The sequence below is a fragment of the Electrona antarctica genome (genome assembly GCF_951216825.1).
Source record: "Electrona antarctica genome assembly, chromosome: 21".
NCBI classification, from domain to species: Eukaryota; Metazoa; Chordata; class Actinopteri; order Myctophiformes; family Myctophidae; genus Electrona; species Electrona antarctica.
The window spans coordinates 16,320,242-16,347,196 of record NC_136802.1 but is presented as its reverse complement, the minus strand read 5'-3'; the positions used below and the strand labels follow the sequence as shown (position 1 = coordinate 16,347,196).

Sequence of the window (26,955 nt, the reverse complement as noted above, 5' to 3'; positions counted from 1 at the left end):
AATTAACGTTCCAAAGCATGACAAACCAGGATTAAAATGAAATAGGTTTTTATTCATGTTTGACATTGAACACAAGCCTAAAGTTGATTAGTTACATAATACAATATTAGTCAATTAGTTGTAACTACAATGTAAAACAGTTAAAATGTTATTAAAACATGTCCAAGACTGAACAGACTCCCGTTATCCTAGTGGATATCAGACAGCCAAACATAAAAATGTACAACCTATAATGGTATGCATGGAAAAGTTCTGGAGCTCAATACATTTACATCTATATTAACTAAATAAACATGCCCCGAGGTGTTCTGAATCTGACACTTAAGACAGTGGTGAGAGAGCATGGAAGTTCAGCACAGTTTAACACAAAACAAAATGTGTAAGTCATTTTAGCACTGAGCCAGAGTTGATGCTAAGGCCACCATCTCACAAGACAAAGTGTGAAGTGTCCCAACTCCCTGGTACATAGAAACTAAAGTAGACCATTTGTCTCGTCAACTCTCAAAAGCATATAAACCCCAACGTGAAAGTGAAAAAAATAATAAAATTAGCAAAGTATGGTGCTCAAGTTAGGTTGCTGTAACCATTCCCCAGTAATCTGTTGTCCCAGATATATGGCGTGAGGTCTCTTGGCTCATTTACTCCATCTACATGCACATGTAGTGCTTTCAACTGAGTGAGATGGCAGGAACACAGGAAAGCCTAAATGAAGCTGGAAAAAACGTTAGTCTCCAGAAGACAAGGGAGAAAAGCTCCATTACATTCTGGACACATTTGAACGCTATTCCTCCTGCTTCACTGCCTGCCATCTGAAGATTAAAGCATGAAGATATAAAAACATACAAAGAAAAATAGTGCTATACTGAAATAACAATAAAAGCCATTAAGGCACACATGACGAAAAAAATAAAAAATAAATCCCTGGTGATCTTACACTGATCTATTGTCCCAGATATGTCGAGTGCTGGCTGCCATGGCCTGACTGCTCTCTAGCCGCTTCAGTTGTAGAGCCAAGGGCAGCAGCAGCTCATTCAGGTGCTGACTGGAGAAGGTGAAGGCATTGTGGGCCATGGGATCCACAGGCGGGGTGTTGAGGGGCGAGTCCGTAGGAGAGGGTGGTGAGGAGGAGGTACAGGACCAGGTGGGGGAGGAGGTACAGGACCAGGTGGGGGAGGTGGGGGAGAACGGGTTAGAAGGAACACCAAGCAAGTTGTTACTTTGTGACAGAGCTATGGTGCTCAGAGGAGAGAGGGGTTCTCCTGGACTCTGGCTGAGGTCAGTGCTGTTGAACTTGCTGGGGAGGCTGTGTTGGAAGCGGCAGCGGGTGCCATAGACGCAGAAACCGAAGGCGGTGAAGGTGCGGCACAAGGCTCCGCGAAGCTTCCTCTCCTTGGCCGGTGAGTCAGGCATAGATGGAGACTTCTCACCGCCTACAGGTGCCTCGAGGCTACAGCCAACCCCAAAGTCACTGGAGGGGATGTTTCTATGACGGCGGCGGAAGGCAGGTCGCTGCTCTTTGGGGCTGTGGACGAACAGGCAGCGGGTGCCATAGGCACAGGTTCCCACTGTGTGGTAGCTGTGACACAGCTCCGTCTTGTACTTGGGGTGGCAGAAGGGCACATGGAGCTCATGCAGGCCATGGGCAAACTGGCAGCGCTCAGCATACGTACAGAGGCCTGTTGAAGCATATGTGGTGCACAACTCAGTTTTGTAGCGGGTGGAGCAGACCCAAGGGATGAGCGGCGGTCTGGAAGGCTCTATGAGAGGCAGCAGGCCATCGCTGAGAGAAAGACCGAGTCCAGCATCTCCATCCGAGGTCTCACTGGACAGCAGTTTGGCTACCATCTCCTCTTGATAGGGTGCCAGGAACAGATCATCACTGCTGGTCTGAGAAAGTCAGGAAACTTAGCTTAGTAAACATTCGACAATTAAGCCCAAAGTCAGTTTAATTCAGTGGTTCTCCATGGTGACCAGAGTAGTTTCCAAATGGACCATTTGTCTTAAGGTTTTGATAGTTCCAATTTGTATTGCCTTTGTCCTTGAAATGAAAACGTCAAGAACCACCGACTAAATTCAATGTCAACTGTCTTCATGTCCATTCTACTAGCAATAAATAAAAATACTGCAAAGAGATAACCTAACCTAGCCCAAACATTTAGACTCTCGTAGAAGTTTTTCGATTCTGACAAGAGAGATTCGTCAGAATCGAAAAAAACTCTACGAGAGTCTAAATGTTTGGGCTAAACCTAACCAACCGTTTTCAGTGCAGTGGGGCACACATTTCTTCCAAGCAATATAGCTAAAATACATAGGTAGCCTAAATTGGTCGACAATAATAGTTAGCGTTCAGCTGTTGCCTGGTTGACATTAAGTAGGCCTAATGTTGTTTAGGTGTCATGGACGGTGTGATTTTATAAGCCATTTTAAATTAGTTTAGGCACATAGGTAATATAAAATATGTATTAAAAAAAACCGTTAATGTTTCACTTACCTCAAGCATGACTGGAAAATAATGTAATAGCCGCAGAGAATATGCTGTACTGTCGATCACACCACGATCCAGGGCCCTAAACAAAGCTCGTTAAATGCTGGAATCAGGAAATCTGTAAAACGAAATAAACGTGTATTATACTGGCATGGTCCCAAAACACACTGCTGAAATTAAAAAGTCTGTCAGACAGAAGCAGATACTCGTGAACTGTGAGCTTACGTTACCTGCCGCCTTGCATTTAAAAGCCAGGAAATCAGCTGTGGAATATACGGATATTCCAATAAGCCAATCACGTCCAAGTAAAGGCGACCAATTCAGTTAAGATTTCAGTGCCGGTGGGCGGTGTCTTCATTAAAACGTAATTAGGATTTAATCGTTTTAATTAGCTACAGACCCAATACACATCCTGCCCTGGATGGATGGCGATGTGTTAAAGAGACCTGGGCCAGTAGGCTACATAAAGCAAAGTGTAAATTCACACCTCAGCCAGAAAGTAAACATCACACTAAAACAATTTAATTAAATGCTGTCTGTTAAAGGAATAAACCCACTGCATGGGAATTAACAAATGATGTATGTAGTGTTATTTACATATGAGACACGTTTAGAGCTCATGCAGCAGTGAGTGACACCTGTCACACTATAGACTGATTTACTTTGCGTATTGCTCTGGATTAGAGCATAGAGTTTAACACAATCTCATCACATCACAATGTGACCTCCAGCATCCTTACTTCATCCCAAAAATCTTTAAAGATGGACAAAGGTCATTGTGCTAAAAATCAGATTGGAATAATCTTCCTTCATCTCAGATCAATCACATCCTTCTGTCACTTCAGGACTTCTCTATATTCACATCTTGATACTGGTTTATGCTTAAATTGACTGTACAGGTATGGATATATACACAAATGTATTTGTACTGTAACCTTCCTTTTCTTATTCAACACATTGCATAGATAGGTGTGGTGGGGTAGGCAGAGGGTGAGCAAGCAATCTGTGTAAAAATGTCTGTATACACATGTATCCATGTTTTTATGGCAGTGGTTCCCAAACATTTTCATGTCAAGGACCCCCAAATTGACACTCATAAGCCCACGGACACCCATTTGAAAGGATATGCCAGGGACCTCCATAAGAGAAGATTATTACGGCTCTAGCAGTGATTCTCAACCATTTTAACTTCAAGGTCCCCCAGTTTGACTACGGGCCCCCATTTAATGACATTTCTATCTCTGGGACCCCCAATTTATATTGTAAAATCAATGTTATTTTAACTGAGAGTATACAAATGGAACCAAATTTTGGTTCCGAGTTACAGACCCATAAGGGTCCATTTGGTTCCAAACTATCATTTAGCTGGGTACCCCCTGGGAGTCCCTCGGGTACCCCAGACCCCACTTTGGGAACCACTGTTTTATGGGACCCCCCACACAATATAAATAACGGTAATGGGTCACACACACTAAGAACTGCTTTAGTTTTTATTCTTGCAGTGAATAATAGACAAACGTTTCGGCTATCCGGCCTTCATCAGTGTGGGATGGATAGCCGAAACTTTTGTCTATTATTCACTATGCAAGAATAAAAAGCAGTTCTTGGTGTGTGCGATCCATCACCGTTATTTCTATTGCATGATTTGAACTGGTAACGCACCACGAGTCAGAAAGAAAAGTGACCCCCACACAATTTAAATGCTGCATTTCACAGGCCATCCCTTCAATAAAAATCTGGATATGGAATTCACATCTCATCATCAGCTTGCAATATGGGTGGAATAAACAGGGAGTCCAAGTGAGACAACAAAGAAAAAAAATCTTTATTTCTTTTCTTATCAAGATACATTAAAGGATACAGAGACATTGGAATAAAAAACAGTTGAGAAAAAAAGTTTTAATTGTAGCGTTTCTCTCTCCGACATACAAAAATTCTAATCCCTTGCCCTTTGATTCTATCCCACAGGTCAAATGAACAAGCCCTCCCATCCCAAATGGATCCTATGGAGATCAACGTTTCACAAGTACAGTAATTTTAACCCTCTCCACAATGGAGCAGTAATTACACAATTTAGATTTTATTAAAAAAAAAAAAAAAAAAGAAACCGAAAGAAAAAAAACACTGACGTTTCCAATAGGCCATTTTTTTCTCTGATCATTATTTGCTACGAATTTAACACTTCAATTTATTGTTTTAAGAAACATTACAAAAGCCCACATTGGGACCAAACTTGCATATAAATCCACCAGGTGACCCTTTACTGGCTGTGACAACTCACCTGGCCTCTGGGCAACTGAGGAATTATAATAATCCAATTAAGCACTGATTTTATGTGCTCACCCTTTCATAATACAAAAGGGGAGGAAAAGTATAAAGAATCAAACCAAATCAACCCATAAGTTGAGACGCAACTGGAGATTCCTTTCATAATCATAATCATACTCAACACGATCACAAACATGACTTCTGCAAATGTGCCAGACATAATATATTGCTGCGGTATTAACATACTCTGTCTTAACAGGCCAGTGACATTTTGCCAGTTTCATTCATACCACAAGCCAACCGGTAACGTTGTCATTATGTCGTGGCCTAAAGTCAGAAGAATCTAGCGTCTCGCAGGTAAAGATGAGTGGAGTTTTAACCTCTTTAAACCTGTATGGCTTGATTTGGATTCCTTCACTTCTGTCGTGAAACAGAATTATCAGAGCAGACTGTATACATTCTGCGTGTCACTTAGTTCAGGGTTTACCTCATTCGTTTGAATTTCCTTCAAACCTACACATGAGGATACTTCCTACCTCGTCAACATCTAGAACTCTACAGCTGCTCTCTTCTAAATTGACCGTATTCACGCAACGTCCATTTATTCCACTTAAACTCACGCAGAGTATGAATTACAAAATGGCCACCATGTGAATATTGTCAATAATTCTAAGCCGTTGCATTCAAACTGTAGTCAGAACCCCCATCTTTTAAACATCAGGCATAGCATGCCCCCCCCCCCCCCCCCCCCAACAGAGAAGGATCCAGAAAGTTTCTCTCCTAATGGGCAAAAATGGCGAGAAAAAGCGTGACAATCGTGATAAGGAAGAGAGATAGAGACGGGACTCGGCTTCATTGCGACAACGATCGACTAGTAAACAGAGTTAGACGAACACTACTGTGACACCCACTTATGGTGAGGGGAGGGGTGTCAGGGCTGTAGGGGGTGACAAGAGTTAATAAGGAGGTATGTAGCCGTTATCAACCCTTCTCCCTGCTGGGTGCGACGGGCTCAGAGGACACAGCATTTGCATTGGTGACGATTTGGGAGCACAAGCGAGGTAAAGACCACCAAATGCTAAAGGGAAGACATAAATGTCTGATGGATGGCTCATACTAAAGCTTGATTTATATGTTGTCGTACAACAGTGTCATGCTAAAAACAAAACAACCGATATACAAGCTCACATCGTGAGCTATTTTCAGCATGTGACACCGTCGTACAACAGAGCATAAATTAGGCATAATGTATGACCTTGAAGACGATGTTACAATTCAAGACACGTCTTCTTCAGGGCCTAGATCTCGCCATATAAATAAACATGCTAAAAATAGTTTCGATGCCTTATTGAGCTCTCCCATATCACTCCAATTTACAGCCCTACCTCCCCTTCTCTACAAATAAGTGTCATGACTTGAATGTTGCTAATATTTACAACAAATAAAGACAGAACTGTAAGGGGGGAGTAATAGTGTGCTTTATCACCATTGTTTCAGGATGAGAAATATCTTGAATTAAATTACACAATAAAAAAATGTCTGCCATTAAAAAAAAAGGGGGGGGGGGGGGGGGCAAAAATAATTAAGGGAACCAGAATAAAATACTACAAAGCCCAACATTTGAGTGTGTGTATATTAGAGAGAGTTGAGGCATGTTCATATGTCTACAAGTGGCATTTTTATTCAATGTCATGGAAAGGTACACTCATCCAAGAGCTTGTATGTGTGTGTTGGGCATGTCAACCTTCAAGGGAGGAGAGGGGAGGGGAGGGGAGGGAGGGTAACAGAAAAGCAAAAGAAAACAGAGGGGGGAGAGAGAGAGAGAGAAAAGAAAGACTACTTGTATGGCATGCTGTGCAGCTTAGTAAGTGATGGCCTGAGCACAGTGCCCCCACGTAACCACCCGCCCCCCCCACCCCCTCCCCCAATCCCACACAAGAACTCTGCGCTCCCCCCCCCCCCCCCCCCCCCATGTCCTTTCCCTGTGCCCGCTCAGTCCTCCAGGACGATGGGTTCGCTGGTGCTGGAGGGAAGCAGGGGCATGGCCAGGGCTCTGGGGGGCGGTGGCAACTTGATGCGGACCGGGAGGTGAGGTTTTCTGGCTGCTCGGCGCATCTCTGACTGGGTCAAGTGTTTCCTCAGAGCCCTGGTTGGGAGACGAGATGTAAATGTGAGACAAAAAAAAACTATTTGCTCCAAAATAGCTGATAATGCCACCCTTGCATCACATTTGGCCGGGATTGTCTCAGGTTCAAACTGGGTGCCCCCTGAGTCCCTATAAATTTCTCTAAAAACACGAAAATGTGCCGATTGTCAACATTCACTACAAAATTGTCCTGGTTTTCACCACAATGTAAATAATAACACTTGTTTTAAATGCTTACATAGATGTTTGTTGAAAGGGGCAGTCTCTAGGTGTGCCACTGCCAAGTGTTAAAATAATTGTCCCCCATCCTGATGAAAACAGTAATAAAAATAAAAAGTGTGGTCTAAGTTAATCTTGATGCTTTATAATTAATCATAACTCAGATATTTCTATTAGACATAAGTTTGGGAGATTTTGTTTAACCCATTAAGACCTGAGGCCGATTCTAGAAATGCCTTCTAAATCAGTAATTGTCAAAAATGATTTGTGACAGGGACCACCAGAAAAAATTCTAAAGATTAAAAAAAAATTCAAGAATGTTTTTTAGAATGTTCTAAAAAGGTCTCCCCTTTCTTTCTGCCCTTGGGTTTTCTGCTTCTCTACACTGACCTACTGGCATGTGAAAACCCACAGTCCGCTAGCATGCCCCTTTTTGGCCAATAGGAGACGTGAAAAGTTAAGGCGCCCTTTCTCGGCCCAGGACCAACCTTCCCAACAGGTTTAGTGCAAATCCACTCTGAACGGCTCAAGACATCCCAATAACAAACAGACCGACAAGGTGAATGCATTACCTAAGAGGTAATAAAAGTGATTTGTTTACCTGGTGTCTTTTGTAGCGACAAACACCACAGGGTTGGGCGCGTCTCCCTGGTTGACTTTCTGACGCTTGATGACCGTCTGCGAGGTGGTCCTCAAGCCCGACGAGAATGGCCTCCCATTGGCCGAGAAAGGGACCCCAGGGGCCTGTGAACAAACGAGATGGTGAGTGTTATAATCATGATCGCCCATGTCTGTGTACAGTGAGCAAAATGTGTTAATACAGCATCATGCTCATTTGAACCATTTTATCCATATTTTATACGCTGGCTTTTCAAAAATAGAAGATATTTTAGGTAACAGGTACGGTCGCCCCTTTTCCATCTCGCCCCACTACTCTACCTAGCTGTAAATAACAAACATAATTCATGTTGGTGATTATAAAAATGGTATTATCATATCGATTTATCATTGTTAAGTTCACTCTGTATATCCACGGGTATAATAGCATGATGATGCCATTACAAAACATGGGCTACATGGAAGAAATGTGTTTAATAAAACGAAATGAACAGTTAGAAGGTCCTAAATTAACTTAATTAAGCAGTCACCGTCTCTGTGTCATGTTATTCTTCCTTAATTTCACAGAGTATAGAGATCGACTACTATACAATCAAATAAATCTGTATACAAGATAATTTCAGATAGGGAGGGAAATACTAAATTAACTGTTAACTACATAATTTTGAGTTGGTAAAGGGGCGAGTGGTTTGGTATTTATATTTTATACGCTGGCTATTCAAAAATATCAGATATACAAGCTCACAGCACGTCACTTTGTGCGGCACTGCGAGCGTGTACATTTGCTACTTTTGTTTTTCTACCTGAAAGTATTGCATTTTTTGGAATTGTTAGTACACAAATCTTCTCTTCAGGGGGTCCCTGGCACAAAACATTTTCAGATGGGGGGGCACTTGGCCAAATACATGTCAATTTGGGGGTCCTTAACATGAAGGTTTGACCTACTTCTTGAGCAGGAATACTAACGTTGTTGTCAAAGGGCCTCTTCCCCAGAAGCCCAGGCCCACTGCGAGGCTGGTTGGCCAGGTTACGGTTGATGGGTGTGGGGGCTCCCCGTGGGGCCTTCAGCTTCAGAGGGGCCGAGATGGCTGGAGAGAAACGAACAGTCAAAAATCCCAGAACACACCAAGACATAATTGAATCACAAGGGTATTAATCTGAGGCATTCTTAGAAGACACATTGGTAACACTTTACTTAAAAGATTGTGTCTATAATGCATTGCAATGCACATAAGGTTTCACAACACTCGTTATTAAGGTTTATTATCATGCACAACAACTTATGACAAGGTTTATGAAGTGCTGGCCATAATGCATTATATGCACATTATGAGCACGACTGTCTTTATGTATACACGTTGTGTACACTTTATAAATGACAAAGTTATGGTTATCATAATGTGACATTCCGCTGAACTTAATGCATTATGACCAGCACCCACATAGTTATAAGTTATGCAGAATTATAAAAGCGTATAAACTTGTGCTATGAAGCCTTAAAATGCATTATAATGCATTGTAAATGTGATTATAAGCCAAACCAAACAAAGTTTTACTCTATGTACCTGTACACAAGACGTAACCATAAAGTACAACCTTGAACCTTGGTTATAATGCATTATAGACCTTACCTTTAAATAAAGTGTTACCAACACATGTCATTAACTGTGTAAGCCATGGTGTTAGCTGCTCATTCTTACCTAGATTCTTCACTATGGTGGCCAGTGACGGCCGAGGGATCACCTTGTTCTTCATAGGAGCCTTAGTGGCTTTAGGCAGCCTGATTATACCTGAGGAGGTGGAGGGATGTAGAAGAAAATTGCATAAGTGCACAATAAAGTGTGGTAGTGATGCAATGTTTTTGTTTTTGATCCACCAACCACATCGGCTGATGGAATTTCAAAATCACTAGCAACTTGCACAATTTTGCAAGGCTAACAGGATTCATAAGTAGGACCCTTGAGTGACCACTGGTTGGCTCGATTAACCACATGAACCCCAACGTCTTTATTCTGGGCATGTCAGAATAGGCGATCATTCCGCAAAGATCTACAAGGTCACAACATGTCACAGCGGTGCATTGTGACATGCATTGTGAGGTAGATTGGCTAGAGAGATTTGGTGTAGAGAGAGAAAAAGAAAGGAGAGAACTAACTGAAGTACGGTTTAACTTTAAGTGGTTAATTTACCAACCATAGTCAATTTAAACGTTATTTATTATTTTACAGCAGAAAAAATGTGAGCTTGTAGATGTCTTGTCCACTATTTTTCGTTTTTGTCATCATAACATAGTTTTTAATACACTTTTATTTCCTTTTCGTCAGTGGAAGTCTTAGTCGACGAACATTATTTTGGTCATCCTTTTAGTCTACGAAATGAACAGACTTTTCATAGGAATGTGTTTTCCAGGTGAGTGACGAGGTGTACTCACACTCGGCCTTGACTGCGTTGGCGTTGATGGAGGCGTATGGCCGCCGGGCAGCGCGGCGCGGCTGTAGGATGTCCTCACACACGCGACGGGCGATGCGTGTCAGCTTGGTGGTCTGAAGGATGAAGGTCTGCCGGTTCTTGGCCAGCAGCTTGGCGCGGCCCTCGTTGCGCGTGAACGGAGACAAGCCCTGGGTCTCCTGCCGCGACATATGGCCACGTGGGCCCGCCTCCTGGACAAAAGCGACAGTGTTTGATTTAGAAGGGCAATTTGTAAGACTGCTTTGCTCTACATCAGGGGTTCCCAAACTGTGGTTCGTGCACCCCTTGTGGTGCGCGAACGCCCTGTTCGGGGTGCGTGACATGAAAAGAGTAATGGTGGTTTCATGGTGTTTTTTAACACAACGGCAAAGTTCTGTAAAAACACTGTTGTAAGGAGATGTATAGAGCAGCTGCATGTCTCTCAGTGCAGTGACATTCTGTGATTATTTGCCATAATCATGTTAAAAATGTGTATAATTTTCGGCCAAATACGAGACTGAGCATTAGGTCAGCTTGGTCAGGAGATAGTGGTACTGTAACAGGGGGTGCAAGGCCAAAGAAGTTTGGGGACCACTGCTCTACATGATACCCCTGCAAAGTAAACTGCATTGGAAAATGTCCTCATCAGCCTGTCATAGGCTGCATACAAGCTCAACATAATTATAAATACAATTAATTGGAACGTGCATGTGACAGTTATAAAGAATCACACATACAGAGCCAGCTCTAGCGGCGCCCTCTAGCTGCGTGGGGGTCTTCAGGCCTCCATACTTCTTCCAGTATATCCAGCAGGAGGCACACAGTCTGCACTGCATGTTGGGAGGGCCCCAGGCATACCACTGGGGAGACTGTGCCGCTACGCTCCACACAGGGGAAACACAGGGTTAGGGGGCTCTCTTAACACCACATGGAAATAAAGTCCAGTGGTGGAAAACATATTCAAATGTTTTTCCTAAGTAAAAGTATCAAGACTGCAATGTAGAAATACGCTGTTACAAGTAAAAGTTCGGAATTCAAAATGTAAATTAGGGCTGAAGTGGTTTATGTGTGTTTTGTAATAATAATAATAATCAAAGTAACGAGTAACTCAAGTTTTCAAATAAATGTTGTGCAGTAAAAGTACAATATTTGCATCCGAGATGTAGTGGAGTAAAACTAAAAGTATTGAAAATTCTAAATACTCAAGTAATGTACAAATACCTCAAAATTGTACTTAAGTACATTACTTAAATAAATGTACTTAGTTACTTTACACCACTGATAAAGTCAATACAAAATTACAAATGACATGCAAATGGTAAGTAACCGATAGCCAAAAAGCAAACAGATAACGGCCAACTGTCCCACAATAAAGAAGCATATTACTTACTGTGGCAGCTCTCACAGCTGAGGCCTTTCTGGAAGCCGGGCGCAGCCCCGTTCATACCAGGCTTGCTACCAGGTGCCATGATCTGATTAGGGTTGGGTTTGGTGCTGGGAGGAAGAGGAGGCGAGAATTGTTTTAAACAGCAGCTCAATTTAGAGAGATACGCTATGCTGTAGTTAGGGCTGGGGAATACATTGAAAACCAATAACCAATATGTAGAAGCAATAACTGACTTAACTATTTATTTATAAGTCTGTATATATACGATACGTACGTCGACGCTGGGTGGCGTCATATCCCAAGTCCGTATATATACGTACCCAAACGTATACTCTGTCTATATAATGGTTGATCCCTACGGAAGCCTTTAACATTGGTGCGGTTCCTATAGCAACGCCCCACCGTTCCGCCATGAGTCGGATTCTTGGATCGCTGTCCTTGGTGGATTTTCTGCCATCCACATTTCGGATTTAATTTGTGTCTTTGTACCGCGACGCTGCAGCCATGTGAAAGCTTCTGACGAGAGGTAAAGAGTGTGTGCGTGTTCAAATGATACTAGAGTGTGTGTAGCGAGAGTGTGAGGGGGGCGGGTAAACTCAGACTTTTTAAAGAAAAAAACATGAACCTTGGTTGAAAAATTAAATAAAAGTTGTCCTTTAAATATCTTAGTTTTATTTCTTATATATCAACGAATCAACACAAAAAATATATTTATTTGATTCACCACTTGGCATGCAACACATTTTTGAAAATGGCTATTTACTTCTTTATTTAAAGAATCGTTCATTAATCGTAATCAAGGCAAAAAAAATTGTGATATTGATTTGAAGCCCTAGATGTAGTTCTGAGCTTTACTCACTAGGTGGGGATGTACACTTGTTTCAGCTTGCTGTCAGCTTCTGCTGCCTTTAGTCGCTTCTGTAAAAACAAGAAGAGGTGGACATCAAACACACAATCTATTTGGGATCTCACCAAACATTTAAACAATGTGTCAAAAAGTTAAAAGCTGTAGAAGTTGAAACCATCTAGGAACTTAGAAAAGTCTTTGAGTTGGTGAAAATCTATGGCCATTTCAGATGCCTGAAGGTCTTTGACCGAAACGTTGCCTAAATAAAGTTTGTATTGCAAGTGCAGACGGTGTGCGTCTTTGTGCACTTTGTGTGCATTTTTCTGATAAAATGGGAAATATAAAAGATATTTATAAAGTTTGTAACTTCTAGTCAAGATCTTTATTCTTCTCAAAGTGAGGCCCTTGGGGCGGGGGTACTGCAGCCAAATACATAACATTTTGGGGGTCCTTGATATGAACAGTGTTGTACTCTACCTGTTGGATGTAGCGGTCAGTGGTCTTCCACATGTAGTAGAACTGGACCACACTGGCTAGAGACTTCCAGGGGAGCTGAGGAGAAACGAGTCACACAAGTCACAACTGGTACACAAGTTTGTGTATTTGTTATGTTGGTATTTTGTTTTTGCAAAAATGTGTGGGCAAAATTCTAGAAACATATATTCTACATTTTCTTTTCTTTTTTTATAGAATCAACAGACGTGTTTCACTACCAAAGCCCAGCCACAGAAAAACAAAAAAAAACTAAATAGGCCTATTAAGAAATGAACCACATGGACATTCTGCTAAAGTAGTAGATCTGTAACAAGCTCACAACACATTGCGTTTAGATTTTGTGTGACACATCATTTCAGCTAAAAGATTTGGTGTAGTGGGACCAGTCCAATATAGATCTCTGGGGGACTCCAGTCCAAGTATATAGAGTTTAGTTAAACAGCTGTTTTGTGTATTCCAAATGGCATTGGCAGCTTAGCTAATGTAGCTCAGACCAAAATGTTTGATCTTACAAGAGGTAAGGAAGTTACTTGATTGTTTGGAAATGATCCAAGTGGCATCACAATTTTTATAAGCCAAAATAAATTACTACTTAGCTTTTGTTGTTCACAAGCATTTTGTTATACTCATGCAGCGTAATGCTAGATTAGTCATTAACATATGAAACATATCGATGGTAGAAATAAGTGTTTTAACTATGCCTATACTAACATGTAAAGCTTTGATAATTTATTGTTTTACGTTAGCTGTTGCATAGCGTATTTTGGACCACCCTGGTGCGGTTAGCTATGCAGTTTATGCATTGATTTAGGATGCCAATTAACTATTTGAGGAGTTCCAGACCAGAACTATTTGAGGAGTTAAGTTACGTTCCGTCAGGCAGGCAATTAGAAACAAGTATTTTCAGCCAACATCTGGTAGATAATCAGAAACGTATCTTGAAAAAAAAGTATCTTGAAAGCTGAAATACACCAAAATGAAGTGTGACAAAAACATTAAAGACTAAATGACAAAACAAGAAGTCATACGGCCCCCGCCCTACCATGGTGCCTTGATGCATTTTTGTTACTTTATGGGAAAATGGCGATTATGCTAGTCAGTCCCACTCCTGTTACATCAATGAGATAATATCTTGATAGAACTGCATAACACGTCTATACTTGTAAAAAACAAAAAATTAATAAACAGAACATTAAAAAAAAAGAAAAAAGAACTGCATAACACATTGAGTGCCACCTGGTGGACAAAAGTGGTGGTGCCACCGGGCCAGAATCTGTTTTACTTTTAGTATGATGCATGTCTGGTTTTGGGTTCCATCTTGGATGCTAAATTATTCCGGCTGCCAATTACATATCATTTTTGGGGTCCTTGACATGAAACAGTTTGAGAACTACTGACATAGAAACATAGGTTTTTCAGGAAAAAAAATACTTTGGGTTAAGTACAGTTAACATGCAGACTTACAAAGTCCTGGCGGATGTCATTGAAGTCTTTTCCGTATTTCTCCAGGGCCTCCTCGAAGAGCATGGCCTCGGAGGCGCTCCACTCCTCCATCTCGTCGCGACAGAGCACCGGCCCTCCCTGGGGAACCAGCGTGGACATGGCCTTGGCCAGGTCGTAGCCGTTCTTCTGCAACGTGTCCATAGCGTGGAACTGGGAAGTGCCGGGTGGAGAGAAAGTGACGTTTAGAGATTGCGACATTACAGTCTGGCTTCACAGACCTAGTATTCAGCAGCGGGTGGTGGAGACCCAGCCTTTTTGTAACCCCACATGAAAATGTATTTCCTGTTTATTAATTAAAGAGCTGGAGAGACTCCTGTTACTGAACAAATACTATAGCAATGATTCCCATCAGAATATAGTGATTTAACCTCTTAAAAAAAAACAACATTAAAACGTGTTTCACAAGAAAACAACGTACATACAAAACAGACAAAAATATAAAACTATAAATCAGCTCACAATTCTAACAGGCAATGGCAGCTCCAGAAAACAAGACAACATTTTGTGGACACAGGCATGATCTACAGTGGTGTGTGTACACTGTGTGTGTATCTGTTTGTGTGTGTGACTGGTATGAGAGGAGTAGTTTCGGTTTTCCATGACTGTTTGACAGGGTTCCCACGCACACAAGAAAACAGCAGATCTACAAGCTCACAACATGTCATGCTCTGATGCATTTTGAGTTTGTAGATCGTATTAAATCAGCCCCAACTTTGTTTGTCTCACCAGTGTGATGTCTCGGGAGGCTGCGGCGGCACTCATGTGGAGGCTGGGCTGTCGGATGGAGCTGCTACAATCCAGAGCCCGCGCAAATGTCCCCACAGCTCTGAAACACACAACAGAAACCCTCGCTTATTAACAATCTTATCTCTGGTTTCCATGCTCCCCGGACCATACCGGTGGTCTGGGCAAGTTTAATTCATGCAGTATGACTCAAGCCATTTTCCAAAGCATACCGCTCTTTGTTTGATTTACGCCAAGCCAGTGAATTCCATTCATTTCAGTAAAGTATGCAAATCTGCTTTGTTGCCAAGTCTTGCAACTCACATGAGATGAATATCTTTGTAAGGTATAGTTTCCTGACATGGTTAGTTTTTTTTGACAAGGCTTGTTATTGTTGCATTTTAATTCATAGTAAAGCATGAATTGTTTGGAAAAGTCTAGCCGAGAATAGTCCCTGGAGAAAAGACTGAATTCCATTTACGAATGGAATTCAAATGTATGTTATGATGTTAAGACATTGCAGTTATGTTTAGCAAGAATTGACTAAATGAAATACATTGAAGCAAATGTAAACAATAAAAAAAAATCAATGCTAAACGGATAAATGATCTATGTTTATGTACGACTAAAACAGTGGTTCTCAAAGTGGGGTCCCCAGCAAAAGTAGAAAATACAGCATCACACTCATTTTAACCACTTCATCCATTCATATATGTTGGCTATCTAAAAATAGCAGATCTACAGTATCGCAGACCGTCACTTGGTGCCGTGATGTGAGCTTTTACATCTGCTATTAAAAAAAAAAAAAAAAAAGCTTTTGAATAATTTCGATTTATTTTTTTGTACGGGCAAATGCATATCAATTTTGCAGTCCTCAACTTGAAAAGGTTTGAGAACCACTGCTTTCAAAAATACATTTGATGCTTTATTAAAAACAGTACAGTGACAGGGAAGAAATGGCCAAGAAAAGGACTGAAATATGCCCATACATTTTGACTTTTAAAATAACAATGCAGGGCTTAGTTTCAACCAGTAGAGGGGGCACTAGTTTGATGCAGCCAACAAAGGACTGATTCATAGAAGAGGCTCAGTTCCCTCCAAAAACACACTTGGGGTAAACCACCCGTTAATGTGTTGATTAGGACCCCACGGCGCTACGCACTGCACCAACTGTCACGTAGACACAGCACTATGCACGGCACTAATTGTCACGCAGACCAGAGGCTGTGAGCTTATAGATCGGCTCTTTTCAAATAGCTGATGTATACAGGGGTTATACTGATTTTTATGCTATATTAACACATTTTGCTGACGACCCCCTGGATCTCCCTCTCCCTCAAGGATCCCTGGGGGTCCACAGACCACATTTGACAATCACTTGACGATCACATCTAGGGGAAATCAAAACGCCTTCACGTGAGGGGCGTTAACAAGCGGCACCAGTTCACCCGAGATTAAATTCATTCGAATATAATCATTGATTTCAATGAACAACTATATCTGCAGGCCTAGTTCACACGACTCCTGGAAGAGAACTACCCCTCGACCTCGACCTGACAATATTAGGGTCACAGGGGCAACAGTGAGGATGTAACGGGGGGGCTTACCGTGCCACGACAAGGAACTGGTCAATCTGGGGGTCTTTGAGCTGGTTGTCAGGGTCCCACACCTTGGTTTCCAGCTTCTCTTGCACACGAGTATCTGACTCAACTGGGACAGAAGGAACAGGTTCTCTCATTTCAATTATCAAGTTTGTCAAATGCAGTTATCACACTGCACACACATATGATAGAACTATCCCGTTTGGGAAATGCTAACAACTAGAAGAAAATATCTATTACAATTTAGCCATTTAGCAGGCACTAAACAATAAGCAAGGTCAACACAGGTGAGGTATACCAACTAAGAGCCTATCATCAGTCTAACAGTAGAATATCCCCAAAAAGCCTTTTCATAAGACTGTGCGTGTGTAAGTGTGCGTGTGTGCATGTGTGGGGGTAGGGTTACATGTAATAAATGTACACTTATGCACCCATCCCATACACGAGATGTGACAATAAAGAAACCTTGAACCTCACTGTGACAATAGAGTAGTAAAGCAAAAAGTATGTAAATAGCTCTACAAGCTCTCACATCATGTCTTGACAATATCACATATCTGTAGGACAATAAAGTAATACAGTAAAAGGTGGCAGTTACATTATATTACATTCCTGCATGCATGATTAGATACCAACAGTGGAGAGAGAGAGAGAGAGAGGACCTGTGATGAGGTGTGACTCAGACAGTAGTGAACCCATGGCATCATGATTATACAGGTGTCGTCTTCTTAACTGGGCTGAGCCACCGCAGTGACCTTGCCAGGGTCATGGTTAAATATGGTGTGTCTGCAGGACAACACGCTGCTCACAGATATACAGTAGCCCATGGTGAGCTTGTAGACAATTCTTTGTCACCTATAATAATGATGTTTTTTTTTTATCAATAAAATGGATTAGTTCCATTAACTGTTGCACCCCTATATCTTTCCTAAACGACTAACCTTTATAGGGGTCTTTCCCAAACATCTGTCTAGTGGCATTGTAACGACAAGGCTTGCATGGTAGATTTTATCTAGATTTTACAACTCCGTTCTTATCGTTCCATCTTGTGGAGGGTGCCGTTGTGTTTTCACCGTGTGATTCATTTTAGGATTACATTAACAATACATTACATGCTTTTATGGGATTGTTAAAAGCACCATGCAAACTCAGGACTGGACAGTGGAGGAAGGGAGTGAAGTAAGAGAGAGAGAGGGCTAAATGACAGGAGATTGAAGGAGAGGTACGAGCAGAAAGGAAGCGATGTAGGGCAGAGACGCTGATAAAAGGGGAACAACAACCACACAACAACGTGTGTGTTGTTGTGTGGTCATGAGTCATTTTTCAGTACTCCCCAGGGGATGCACTGCTTCGTTTGGCCAGATGGAGCGACCGCGCGCGGCGTCTCTTGTGTTCTCAAAACACAAGATGGAAGATCATTTTCACATGCAGAGAAAATGTAAAATACTATCCGTGTCATTTTCGTGCAGAGATCTGCCATCTTCTGCACGAAGGAACTCTGTTCCCCAATCTCTGTCATCAGTATTCCCTGCCAGTAGGACAGCCGCCCTGCCTCCATCTCAACCCGTCTTTCCATAAAGATCCGTCATTCATGCTGTTGACAATAGCCTCCTAACGGAGACTGACTCAGAGCTCTTGCATAATTATTTTTTTGTGTTTTTAATTCTTATGTGTTTGCACATATGTGCGTCTGTGTGTTTAAGTGACTTAACCTCGGCCACAACCGCTGCGGTTTAAAGGTAAGACTGCATGGTCCGAGAAAAGGTCAGAGTTCACCCTTGCCACCTTCGGCACTCACCTTCGGCTAGTTTGTCTGGGATCTCTGCCTGGTATTTGGAGCCCACCCGAATTTCACCCTGGTCGGCCAAGAGGGTCTTCTGTACGGGGTCGAACACCAACGAGTAGAAGAAACAGTCCTGGAAGTGTGTGTGGAGGAGGGGGGGGCAGCAGCACATTGAGAACAGCATCAGCAACAGATCAGCCAAAAGCACAACTGGATCTCAACAATCTCTCTATATTGTATCTCCAATATTGAGGTATTAAATGGCATGACTTTGGTACAAATATTTGAATGGCATCAGAAACCAAGAGTACGGTACATGATACATTTTGCAATATAAAATGTCAATATTGGCATTGTTGCAGGACATATCTTACCTCTTTCTCCAGGTAGCCAACCAAGACATCTGTTTCGTTGAGGAGGGTGACATTACATTTCCCCCTGAGGAGACACACAGGAGAGAGAGTTAGCCACATTCAGAGGGCAACAAGGTCTCTTCGTTGCTAAAAACTATGCCTCATGGATTCTGTCTTTATGAGACCGCACTGCATATGTGGATGCAACTGCACGTGCACTGGTACCAAACCGTTGATACAGACTTAGTAGTCTTAAATAAGCTAAAACGTATACCCACGTTTCAAGTCGTCGGCCGAGGGTGCCCACTACAAAGACTAAACGGTTCAAACTATCCTTTGTCCCGGCTGCTATTCAGCTGCTGAACAGCAGTTAGCACTTTATTCTTGCCTCTTTGCACAGATTGCCCACTAATGCACTTTTGCTGACGCTGCTACTATTGAATGTTATGAATTCTCTGTCTCTAGTGCCCCGTTAGGATTTAGTCTTTTGTAATTAGTGTTTTGAATGTCATTTGAGGTGTGTATTTTTACTATTATCTGGCTGCAAACCAATTTCCCGCTTCCGACTTTGACAAGGATGTTACAGATGGTTGCAAATTTAAGGCATGAGTTAAAAGTGTTTGCTGTAATCTCATCATGTGCCCAGGCCGTTCTTACAGAAACCCAATAGCCTGATCAGTATGGTCAAAGCAAAACGAAGATGATCCCATATCATAAATACCCGGTTTGAGAACATTACGGTTCCTCAGGGACATGCAAGGGGGAGTTCATGGGATCTGTTCAACAGAAGTCATGTCACCATTTTATGTTGTTTATCATTTCTTTAGTTTTTCTGCCCACTGTACAGAAAATGCACTGAACAATGACCCACAAGCTGAGGTATATATTATATACTGAACCATGTTTTATGAAGCATTTCACAACCACACACACTTGGACAGTGCAGGGAAGAGAGGCAAACAGAGGAACAGTGCAGGTCTTCAGTCGAACTAGATGGTATCAGGATGCACCCATAACGTTTTCTTTAACCACTAAAGCCCTAGATTTCTTTTTTTTAAATAATTTTTATCCCACGATTTTGTAACCCATTTTTCACCCCTGTGTCAATTATCTAATGTGATCCTGGGCTCTACACACCCTCCGCCAACCTGGGGAGAGCAACGGACTTGAACTCATGCTTCCTTCATGCCTGAGTGTCCAAGTTGCTCCTTTTCACCTGACAGGGGGGAGTTTTCCTGGTTGGACGTAGCGCGTGGAAGGAACACGTTATTCCAACCAGTTCCTTTCCCCTCCATCAGGCGCCCCGGCTGGCCAGGGGGAGGCAGTTTAGAGACCAGGATTACTGCATGTTTTTTGTGAGGGTACCTACCCTAGCCCTAGATTTTTAATTGACCTGTATTGCCCAGGGGGGTATATACAATTTCTTACTCGCTAGACCAAATCTCTCGAAAATAGCCGACAACCTCACAACATAGAGAATGAGAACACAGCACTAAGCCACTGAGAGAATCCAATACATAGCAGGTCAAGCTCCCCATCAGTAGTTACAAATGGACCCTTACAGGTCTATAACCGAGTTAAGGGAGGGCTTTGAAATTAAAAAGGTTTGAACTCCCCTGTTCCACGTCTTTGAACACAGATTGTGAAAATGTTTCACAAAGTGCTGCCACAACATGACTGACCCTGTCCATCTGTCAAGTGTAAATGGGTGCGATTACTCTGGCTATAGACTAAGTCTGGACCACTTATGAGCCGCTTTGATGTTAAAACTGTGAATGGCTGTCGGCGGACATGAAATGAAATTGATTAAAAACGTTTTTGTAAATGTACAAGTTTGCAATGCGTTGCGACACGTGAGCTTGCAGATTGGCTATTTTTTGCATGACACCGTTGTATAAAATGGGGCTTAAGTGGTGAATCAGACTAATTAGTTGATAATTTAGTTGATTATAAAAATAAATGTATTTGACTTTTTTCCATGTCATTTCATTGATTTAAAAATAAATAAAAATGATTTGAATAATCAAAAGAGTAATCAATAGGATAATCAAAGAAAATTATTGATAGCACCCAGATATTCAAAAGTAGCTCATCCATTACTGGGGTTGTTAATTTAATTATTTGGATAAATAGTTAAATGGTGCATTTATATAGCTTAGTTTAGGATACACAGGCCCCAAACACTGGTGCGCTTACCTTATGTGAGTAGCAGGTAGAGATTCAAACTGTCGAGAGAGGAACAGTTCTCTGTGCTTAAGCTGGTGTTTCTGTTGTTCCGACACTGCTGGCTGCTTGGACTCCTCCTCAAAGTCTCCTGAAATGAACCAAACAGAGGCACAAGCATCAGCCTCGAGCCTTACGTGAAATAAGTGCTTCTCAACTGCTCTGGCACAATTCACACAACACCAGGAAGCAACACATTAACAAACTGCATTGCATTTGACACTGTGAAGTGTGTTTGTATGTAAATTGTATGTATATTTCTTTATGTGTATTTTGTTTACGGTGCTATTTAACTTCATGTAAACATGTAACTTCAGTTAGTTTTGAGTTTTCCTGTCTGTATTGTGTGTTTGAGTACTGACATTAATACTTTTGTATTTGTATGTTTTTTTTTTGTATGGCACCAGCTAATGTGGATGACATGTCCCTATCCTGGACATGTTATGTTAGGCAAACAGTCAGCGGAAATAGGTGAACATTAGGGGAAAACAGCCATCTACAAAGCTTACTTGTGAGCTGGTAGATCGGCTATTTTCGTTATACACACAGGCAACAAAGGAAGGGTCCCAACACCGTAGCCCACTTTCGGGTCCCTTCCCCCAGGTTGAGAAACTATTCCAGCCTGCCCAAATGCAACATCACAGTAATTTATATAATTGCACAGCGTCGGTTGCCAAGTGAAATGTGTTGCATGGGAAGTAGCGTTACAAACTTCTGCTGCTAGTGAACTGATCTCTCTGTAGAAGACATGTTCTCCATTTTCTAAATGCCCCAAATGTTACACCCATAAATGTAATCAAACAGTCACAGCCAATAACTAACCAATCGCCACTGCAGATGAAAAGACGCTACAATTCTTCCCCCACCAGTTCCAGTCACTCAAGAGATATGGAGGAATGAGGGCGGCTGTATGTCTGTGTTCGACCACTAGATTGCGCATTCCTAATTTCAGACGGGTGCATAATTTGTTGCGAGGTGGAGTGGGGGAGGAGGAGGGGGTGTGGGGCGGCGGGGGGGGGGGGGGGGGTCTATATCGCTCCATCTCCGTGGACTCCACCCCTGCACTCAGCCACAGGAAACCCTGTCAGTGAGACAGAGAGGGCTGGGACCTCAGGCCACACCCCTTTCTGTTAACCCCTCCTGCCACCACCGCCACAAGCCGCCCCCCCCTCCCCCCCCCCACACACACACACACACACACACCCCACCCACCCTCTCCCTCCCTCCTCTTGTCCGGCTAGTCCCTGCCAGACAAAGTAGGAAACCCTGTGCACCAAACCTGAGGCGCCCATCCCCCCATCATGCACCCCCCATACACACACACACACACACACACACACACACACACACGCGCACACACACGCAAGAGGGAAAAAAGCACATACAGAGGGAGAGACAGTCAGGCAGTCAAGACACACACGCGCCCGCACGCACCACACTCGGCTCAATCTACAGTCACACGCGCATGCATTAATACGCGTACATGCATGCATGCACGCTCACACATACACACACACACACACACACACACACTTTCTTCCACTGACAAAGACACAAGGCAAGTCGGAATTAACCCTTTGCTTGCCAGGGCCCTGCGGGACGCATCAAGGGCCTTTTGTTTCCGAGCAGTGCAGTGGGGCTGGTTGATATTAAGCACAGAGACATACAGAAACAGAAAGAATACAGGAGGGGAAGCGAGTGAGAAGACCTGGGTCTGGGAGAGAAAAGACAGGCGGGAGGGTTGGTCTCATGTGTATATACTGTACTGTGTATGTATATGTGTATGATGTGAAGCATCATTGGGTGCCACAACCCAACAGAGGCGGAAGCAATACATACTGTAGCAGTAGAGAACAGTGCTCAAACGTGAAGACACTACAAGCAGTAGTGTGTTTGTCTGCGTTAATAAGAGCAAACTACAGCAGACGGCTAGACTGGATCCCAGAGGTGGCTAGACACGGCTTGGACTGGACTCCCAAACCACTTGAGGGTTTGTTGGTCGTTTGCTATCCCTCCCTCTCTCTCTCTCTCTCTCTCAGAGCTGCTTTGTGCTCTCTCTCTCTCTCCCTGTGTCCTTCTCTTGGCGTCTCACTCACCTCACTCTGTTGTGGTTCCCAAACGTTTTAGCCTGTGACCCAAAAGAGAGATTAGATGTTTGCCCGGGAACAGCTCACAACGCATCGCGCCGCTTTGTGAGCTTGTAGATCGGCCATTTGCACTACTTCTTAAACATTAGTTTTCTAATTCATAGGAATTTCTTAGATTTCTTTGATTTCTTCATGAAATTACTGAAAACATAATTGAATTTTGTTTGTAAATGCTTTTTTGGGAATGTTTTTTTAATGTTTTGAAACAATAATTATTATAAACAAAACGTAGGAAACAAAAACTAAAGGGACCCATAACAATGTGTCCGCGACCCACAAATGGGTTCCCTGTTTGGGAAACGGCTAGAGGACTCTCCAACCGCAGAGGTTCCGTTGACCCCCACAGAGGACGGGATAGTACACACCTGCCTTGTCGCCTGGCGGCAGTGGTGTAAAGTAACCAAGTACATTTACTTAACACATTCCCTCCCGTTACACTAGGCTTTTTATGATGAATTCCTGTTCTGTTCTTTGTCTATATGTACGTCTCTAAATGTTTTGATGAATTGAACATGGTGGACCCTCTTGTAAACAAGTGTAATACTTAATTGGGTCGTCCACTCACAGTTGAAATGTACTGTAATTCTGCAAACTGTTGATAAATATTTCAATCAATCAATCAAAGGCGGGATCGTGAGGCCAGTGCAAGCCCCCAGGGAGGCTCTCCAATGTTGAAGCGCTCGGCCCTACTGGTTAGAGTGTGAACTGCAGGCGGACCCGTGGATTTATGACGAGGAAACCCCGTGCAGCTGGGGTTTAACATGGAGCGCTCGTTTGCACTTCCGCATTTGACCACTAAAATGTGGTGGTCGCTCCGATTCGACCTCTATCCTTTTATTACTCTATGGCCCAGTGTCAGTCAAATGCGCGAGCAAGTAGAAGAAGAGATCCTGGGCAACCAGGAAATGCAGCCCCCACCACACTACAGTGTGGCTTCACTCTAGGCTGTGGTAGACCCACGATGGAGTTGTTTTGGTCCGCGCGATGTTAGATATGGAATTAAAACTAAAATATGGAGAAATAAGCGCACATGTGCACGTCGAATCCGTATGTTGGTTCCCTCGTCTTGGAGAGAAGAACGAGGTCCCGCGTTCTTGGCATACTTTGTGTTAAGTACTTTACTTAAGTAAAGTTTTTAGGTGTTTGTACTTTACTTGAGTATTTCCAATTTCCAATACTTTTACTCCACTACATCTCAGAGGCAAATATTGTACTTTTACTCCACTACATTTATTTGAAAACTTTAGTAACTATTTACTAATACTTTATGCATTTCGGCCATTTGAAAATAGCCTATATACAAGCTCACAATGGGTCGTGATGTGACGCATTGTGAGCTTGTAGATATGCTAGTTTCAAAAGATTTTCAATTTCATACAGTTAAAAACTTAAAATGAGCAATTCTGCATAAGGAGTACTTTTACTTTTGTACTTTTACTCACGTGCATTTTGAATTCCGGACTTTTACTACAGAGTACATCTATATTGCAGTATTGATACTTTTACTTAAGTAACTACTCTACTACTGCCTGGCGGAGGGATTTCACTCGTACGTTCAGGCAGCAGAGAGATGTCAGGGAACAAACGGCTATGATTGGCTGGCTGGCTTTGAAATGCCAATAAGAAGAGGCAGCTCTCGTGGGTGTAAAATGGAGGGGTGTAATTGTTGGTGTTCGCTTCAAGGACTCGCCCCACTAAATTTGATTCAGTGGCCCTCCTCGACTTGCCTGCGTCGCCTCTCTCTCCCCACTATGGCTGAATTCCCATACTTGGGATTCATTGCGACCACGACTATCGGCTTTTACATGTGGGATTTGTTTACCACGTCATAGCCATACGCTTATGGTCAATGTAAATCCAGATCCAGTATGTCAGTGTTTTTTAAGCTAAAACATTAATGATTGGCTCAGCTGAAGGTCGTTCAACTTCTTTCAGATAATTAACAGTTGACTTTAGAACATTTCTGCCTAACTAGGCTAAATGTGCAGTCCCGTGTGGATCCTGTCTTTATTAGACAGTACAACCAATGTCATGCTTCTCTCATCGGGCTGACATTGTGCTGTGACTGGGCCGTTTTGCACATCGCCGCTGTCGGGGTGGAAACCTTGTATGTCCAAAAGCATCACATCTCAAGACATTTTAAACTGTGTTCCAATGGATCCAGTGTAGTTTTTATTGGTCACACGTTCTTGTTAAAAAAGTTTCATTGAAGATTTATAGAAGCCATAGATACACTTTCAAAATGTTTTTAAAATAGTTAAAGCAGCAGTGAGCTACTGCTTTTGCGTGACCCACTTATTAACTTAAGGAGGCAAAAAAACACGGAGATACAAAAAATATGGAGATACAAGGTTTTTGCCCGACAGCAATGATATATAAATACACAAGTCTCCTATAGGCAATACACAAGTCCCCTATAGGCTTGGGTCAACATAACGTTTTTTTTTCTCTTTTCCCTTTCTTTTCCTGGGCCCCTCTGCCTATGCAGTGCGAGTACATGACTTCAGTATGTACTTCAGCTCACAACGGAGTAACAGACAGCCCTCGCTGTGTCATCCCTAAGTGACATTTTTAGAAAGACTGGATGCCGTCTTTGAAGGGAATGAGAACCGCTAATTTTATACAGCTCAATACATGAGGCAACGCAAAGACGACGACCAACCAAGCAAATTCAATTCAGATCTAGAGGGAATCTGGATGCAGCCGGTAACATCGTTACCCATTTGTGGGTTGTGGACATATTGTTATGGGTCTCCTTATTTTTTGTTTCCTACATTTGGTTTTAATTATTGTTATTTTAAAACATTTTCAAAAAACATTCCCAAAAAAAGGAAAACTTTTCATGAATTAAACCAAAAATGTATGATTTTTTTTCAGTAACTTCATGATGAAATAAAAAATAAATAAATTAGAACAAATATTTAAAATAGCCGATCTTCAAGCTGGCAACACGGCGCAAAGCGTCACGACCACGAGCATGTAGATCTGCTATCTTTACTAGTTTGTGTCCCGGGACAATGTCTTAATTTTTGTTTTGGGTCACGGGCTGCCCTCTGGCTCCATACTTGGCTCCCTCTTTCTTTTCCTCTACACCAAATATCTTTCCCCGAAAATAACCGATCTGCATCCCCTTACAACGCACTATGGGCTAGTAGAGCCTTACAACGCACTATGGGCTAGTAGAGCCTTACAACTCACTATGGGCTAGTAGAGCCTTACAACGCACTACGGGCTAGTAGAGCCTTACAACGCACTATGGGCTAGTAGAGCCTTACAACGCACTATGGGCTAGTAGAGCCTTACAACGCACTATGGGCTAGTAGAGCTGCATCCCCTTACAACGCACTATGGGCTAGTAGAGCTGCATCCCCTTACAACGCACTATGGGCTAGTAGAGCCTTACAACGCACTATGGGCTAGTAGAGCCTTACAACGCACTATGGGCTAGTAGAGCCTTACAACGCACTATGGGCTAGTAGAGCCTTACAACGCACTATGGGCTAGTAGAGCCTTACAACGCACTATGGGCTAGTAGATCTGCATCCCCTTACAACGCACTATGGGCTAGTAGAGCCTTACAACGCACTATGGGCTAGTAGAGCCTTACAACGCACTATGGGCTAGTAGAGCCTTACAACGCACTATGGGCTAGTAGAGCCTTACAACGCACTATGGGCTAGTAGAGCCTTACAACGCACTATGGGCTAGT

General features: G+C 42.6%; 2 protein-coding genes across 4 annotated transcripts in view; both read right to left on the bottom strand.

The window, feature by feature from the left end:
• Positions 1 to 31: 31 nt before the first annotated feature.
• On the bottom strand, positions 32 to 2,711 carry LOC306913654 (uncharacterized protein). Its single transcript, XM_079490441.1, has 2 exons — positions 2,492 to 2,711; positions 32 to 1,887 (listed from the first exon to the last, which is right to left on the bottom strand). The coding sequence occupies exons 1-2, from the start codon at positions 2,498 to 2,500 to the stop codon at positions 931 to 933; spliced, it is 966 nt and encodes a 321-aa protein (XP_079346567.1). The 5' UTR covers positions 2,501 to 2,711; the 3' UTR covers positions 32 to 930.
• Positions 2,712 to 6,725: 4,014 nt separating this feature from the next.
• Positions 6,726 to 26,955, bottom strand: part of mta2 (metastasis associated 1 family, member 2) — a 36,617-nt gene continuing 16,387 nt past the window's right edge. The window contains exons 4-19 of one of the 3 annotated variants that reach the window (XM_079490721.1): positions 21,073 to 21,190; positions 18,898 to 18,961; positions 18,539 to 18,656; positions 16,747 to 16,849; positions 15,143 to 15,242; positions 14,378 to 14,566; positions 12,896 to 12,970; positions 12,431 to 12,489; positions 11,575 to 11,678; positions 10,922 to 11,061; positions 10,168 to 10,396; positions 9,437 to 9,526; positions 8,682 to 8,824; positions 7,720 to 7,862; positions 7,138 to 7,207; positions 6,759 to 6,899 (exon numbers count right to left, since the gene is read on the bottom strand). In XM_079490721.1, coding sequence (XP_079346847.1) covers positions 7,165 to 7,207; positions 7,720 to 7,862; positions 8,682 to 8,824; positions 9,437 to 9,526; positions 10,168 to 10,396; positions 10,922 to 11,061; positions 11,575 to 11,678; positions 12,431 to 12,489; positions 12,896 to 12,970; positions 14,378 to 14,566; positions 15,143 to 15,242; positions 16,747 to 16,849; positions 18,539 to 18,656; positions 18,898 to 18,961; positions 21,073 to 21,190 — 1,718 coding nt within the window. In that variant the 3' untranslated portion in view covers positions 6,759 to 6,899; positions 7,138 to 7,164. Of the gene's footprint in view, positions 6,900 to 7,137; positions 7,208 to 7,719; positions 7,863 to 8,681; positions 8,825 to 9,436; positions 9,527 to 10,167; positions 10,397 to 10,921; positions 11,062 to 11,574; positions 11,679 to 12,430; positions 12,490 to 12,895; positions 12,971 to 14,377; positions 14,567 to 15,142; positions 15,243 to 16,746; positions 16,850 to 18,538; positions 18,657 to 18,897; positions 18,962 to 21,072; positions 21,191 to 26,955 lie in introns of all 3 variants that reach the window. The other 2 variants (XM_079490720.1, XM_079490719.1) reach the window with 2 other exon arrangements.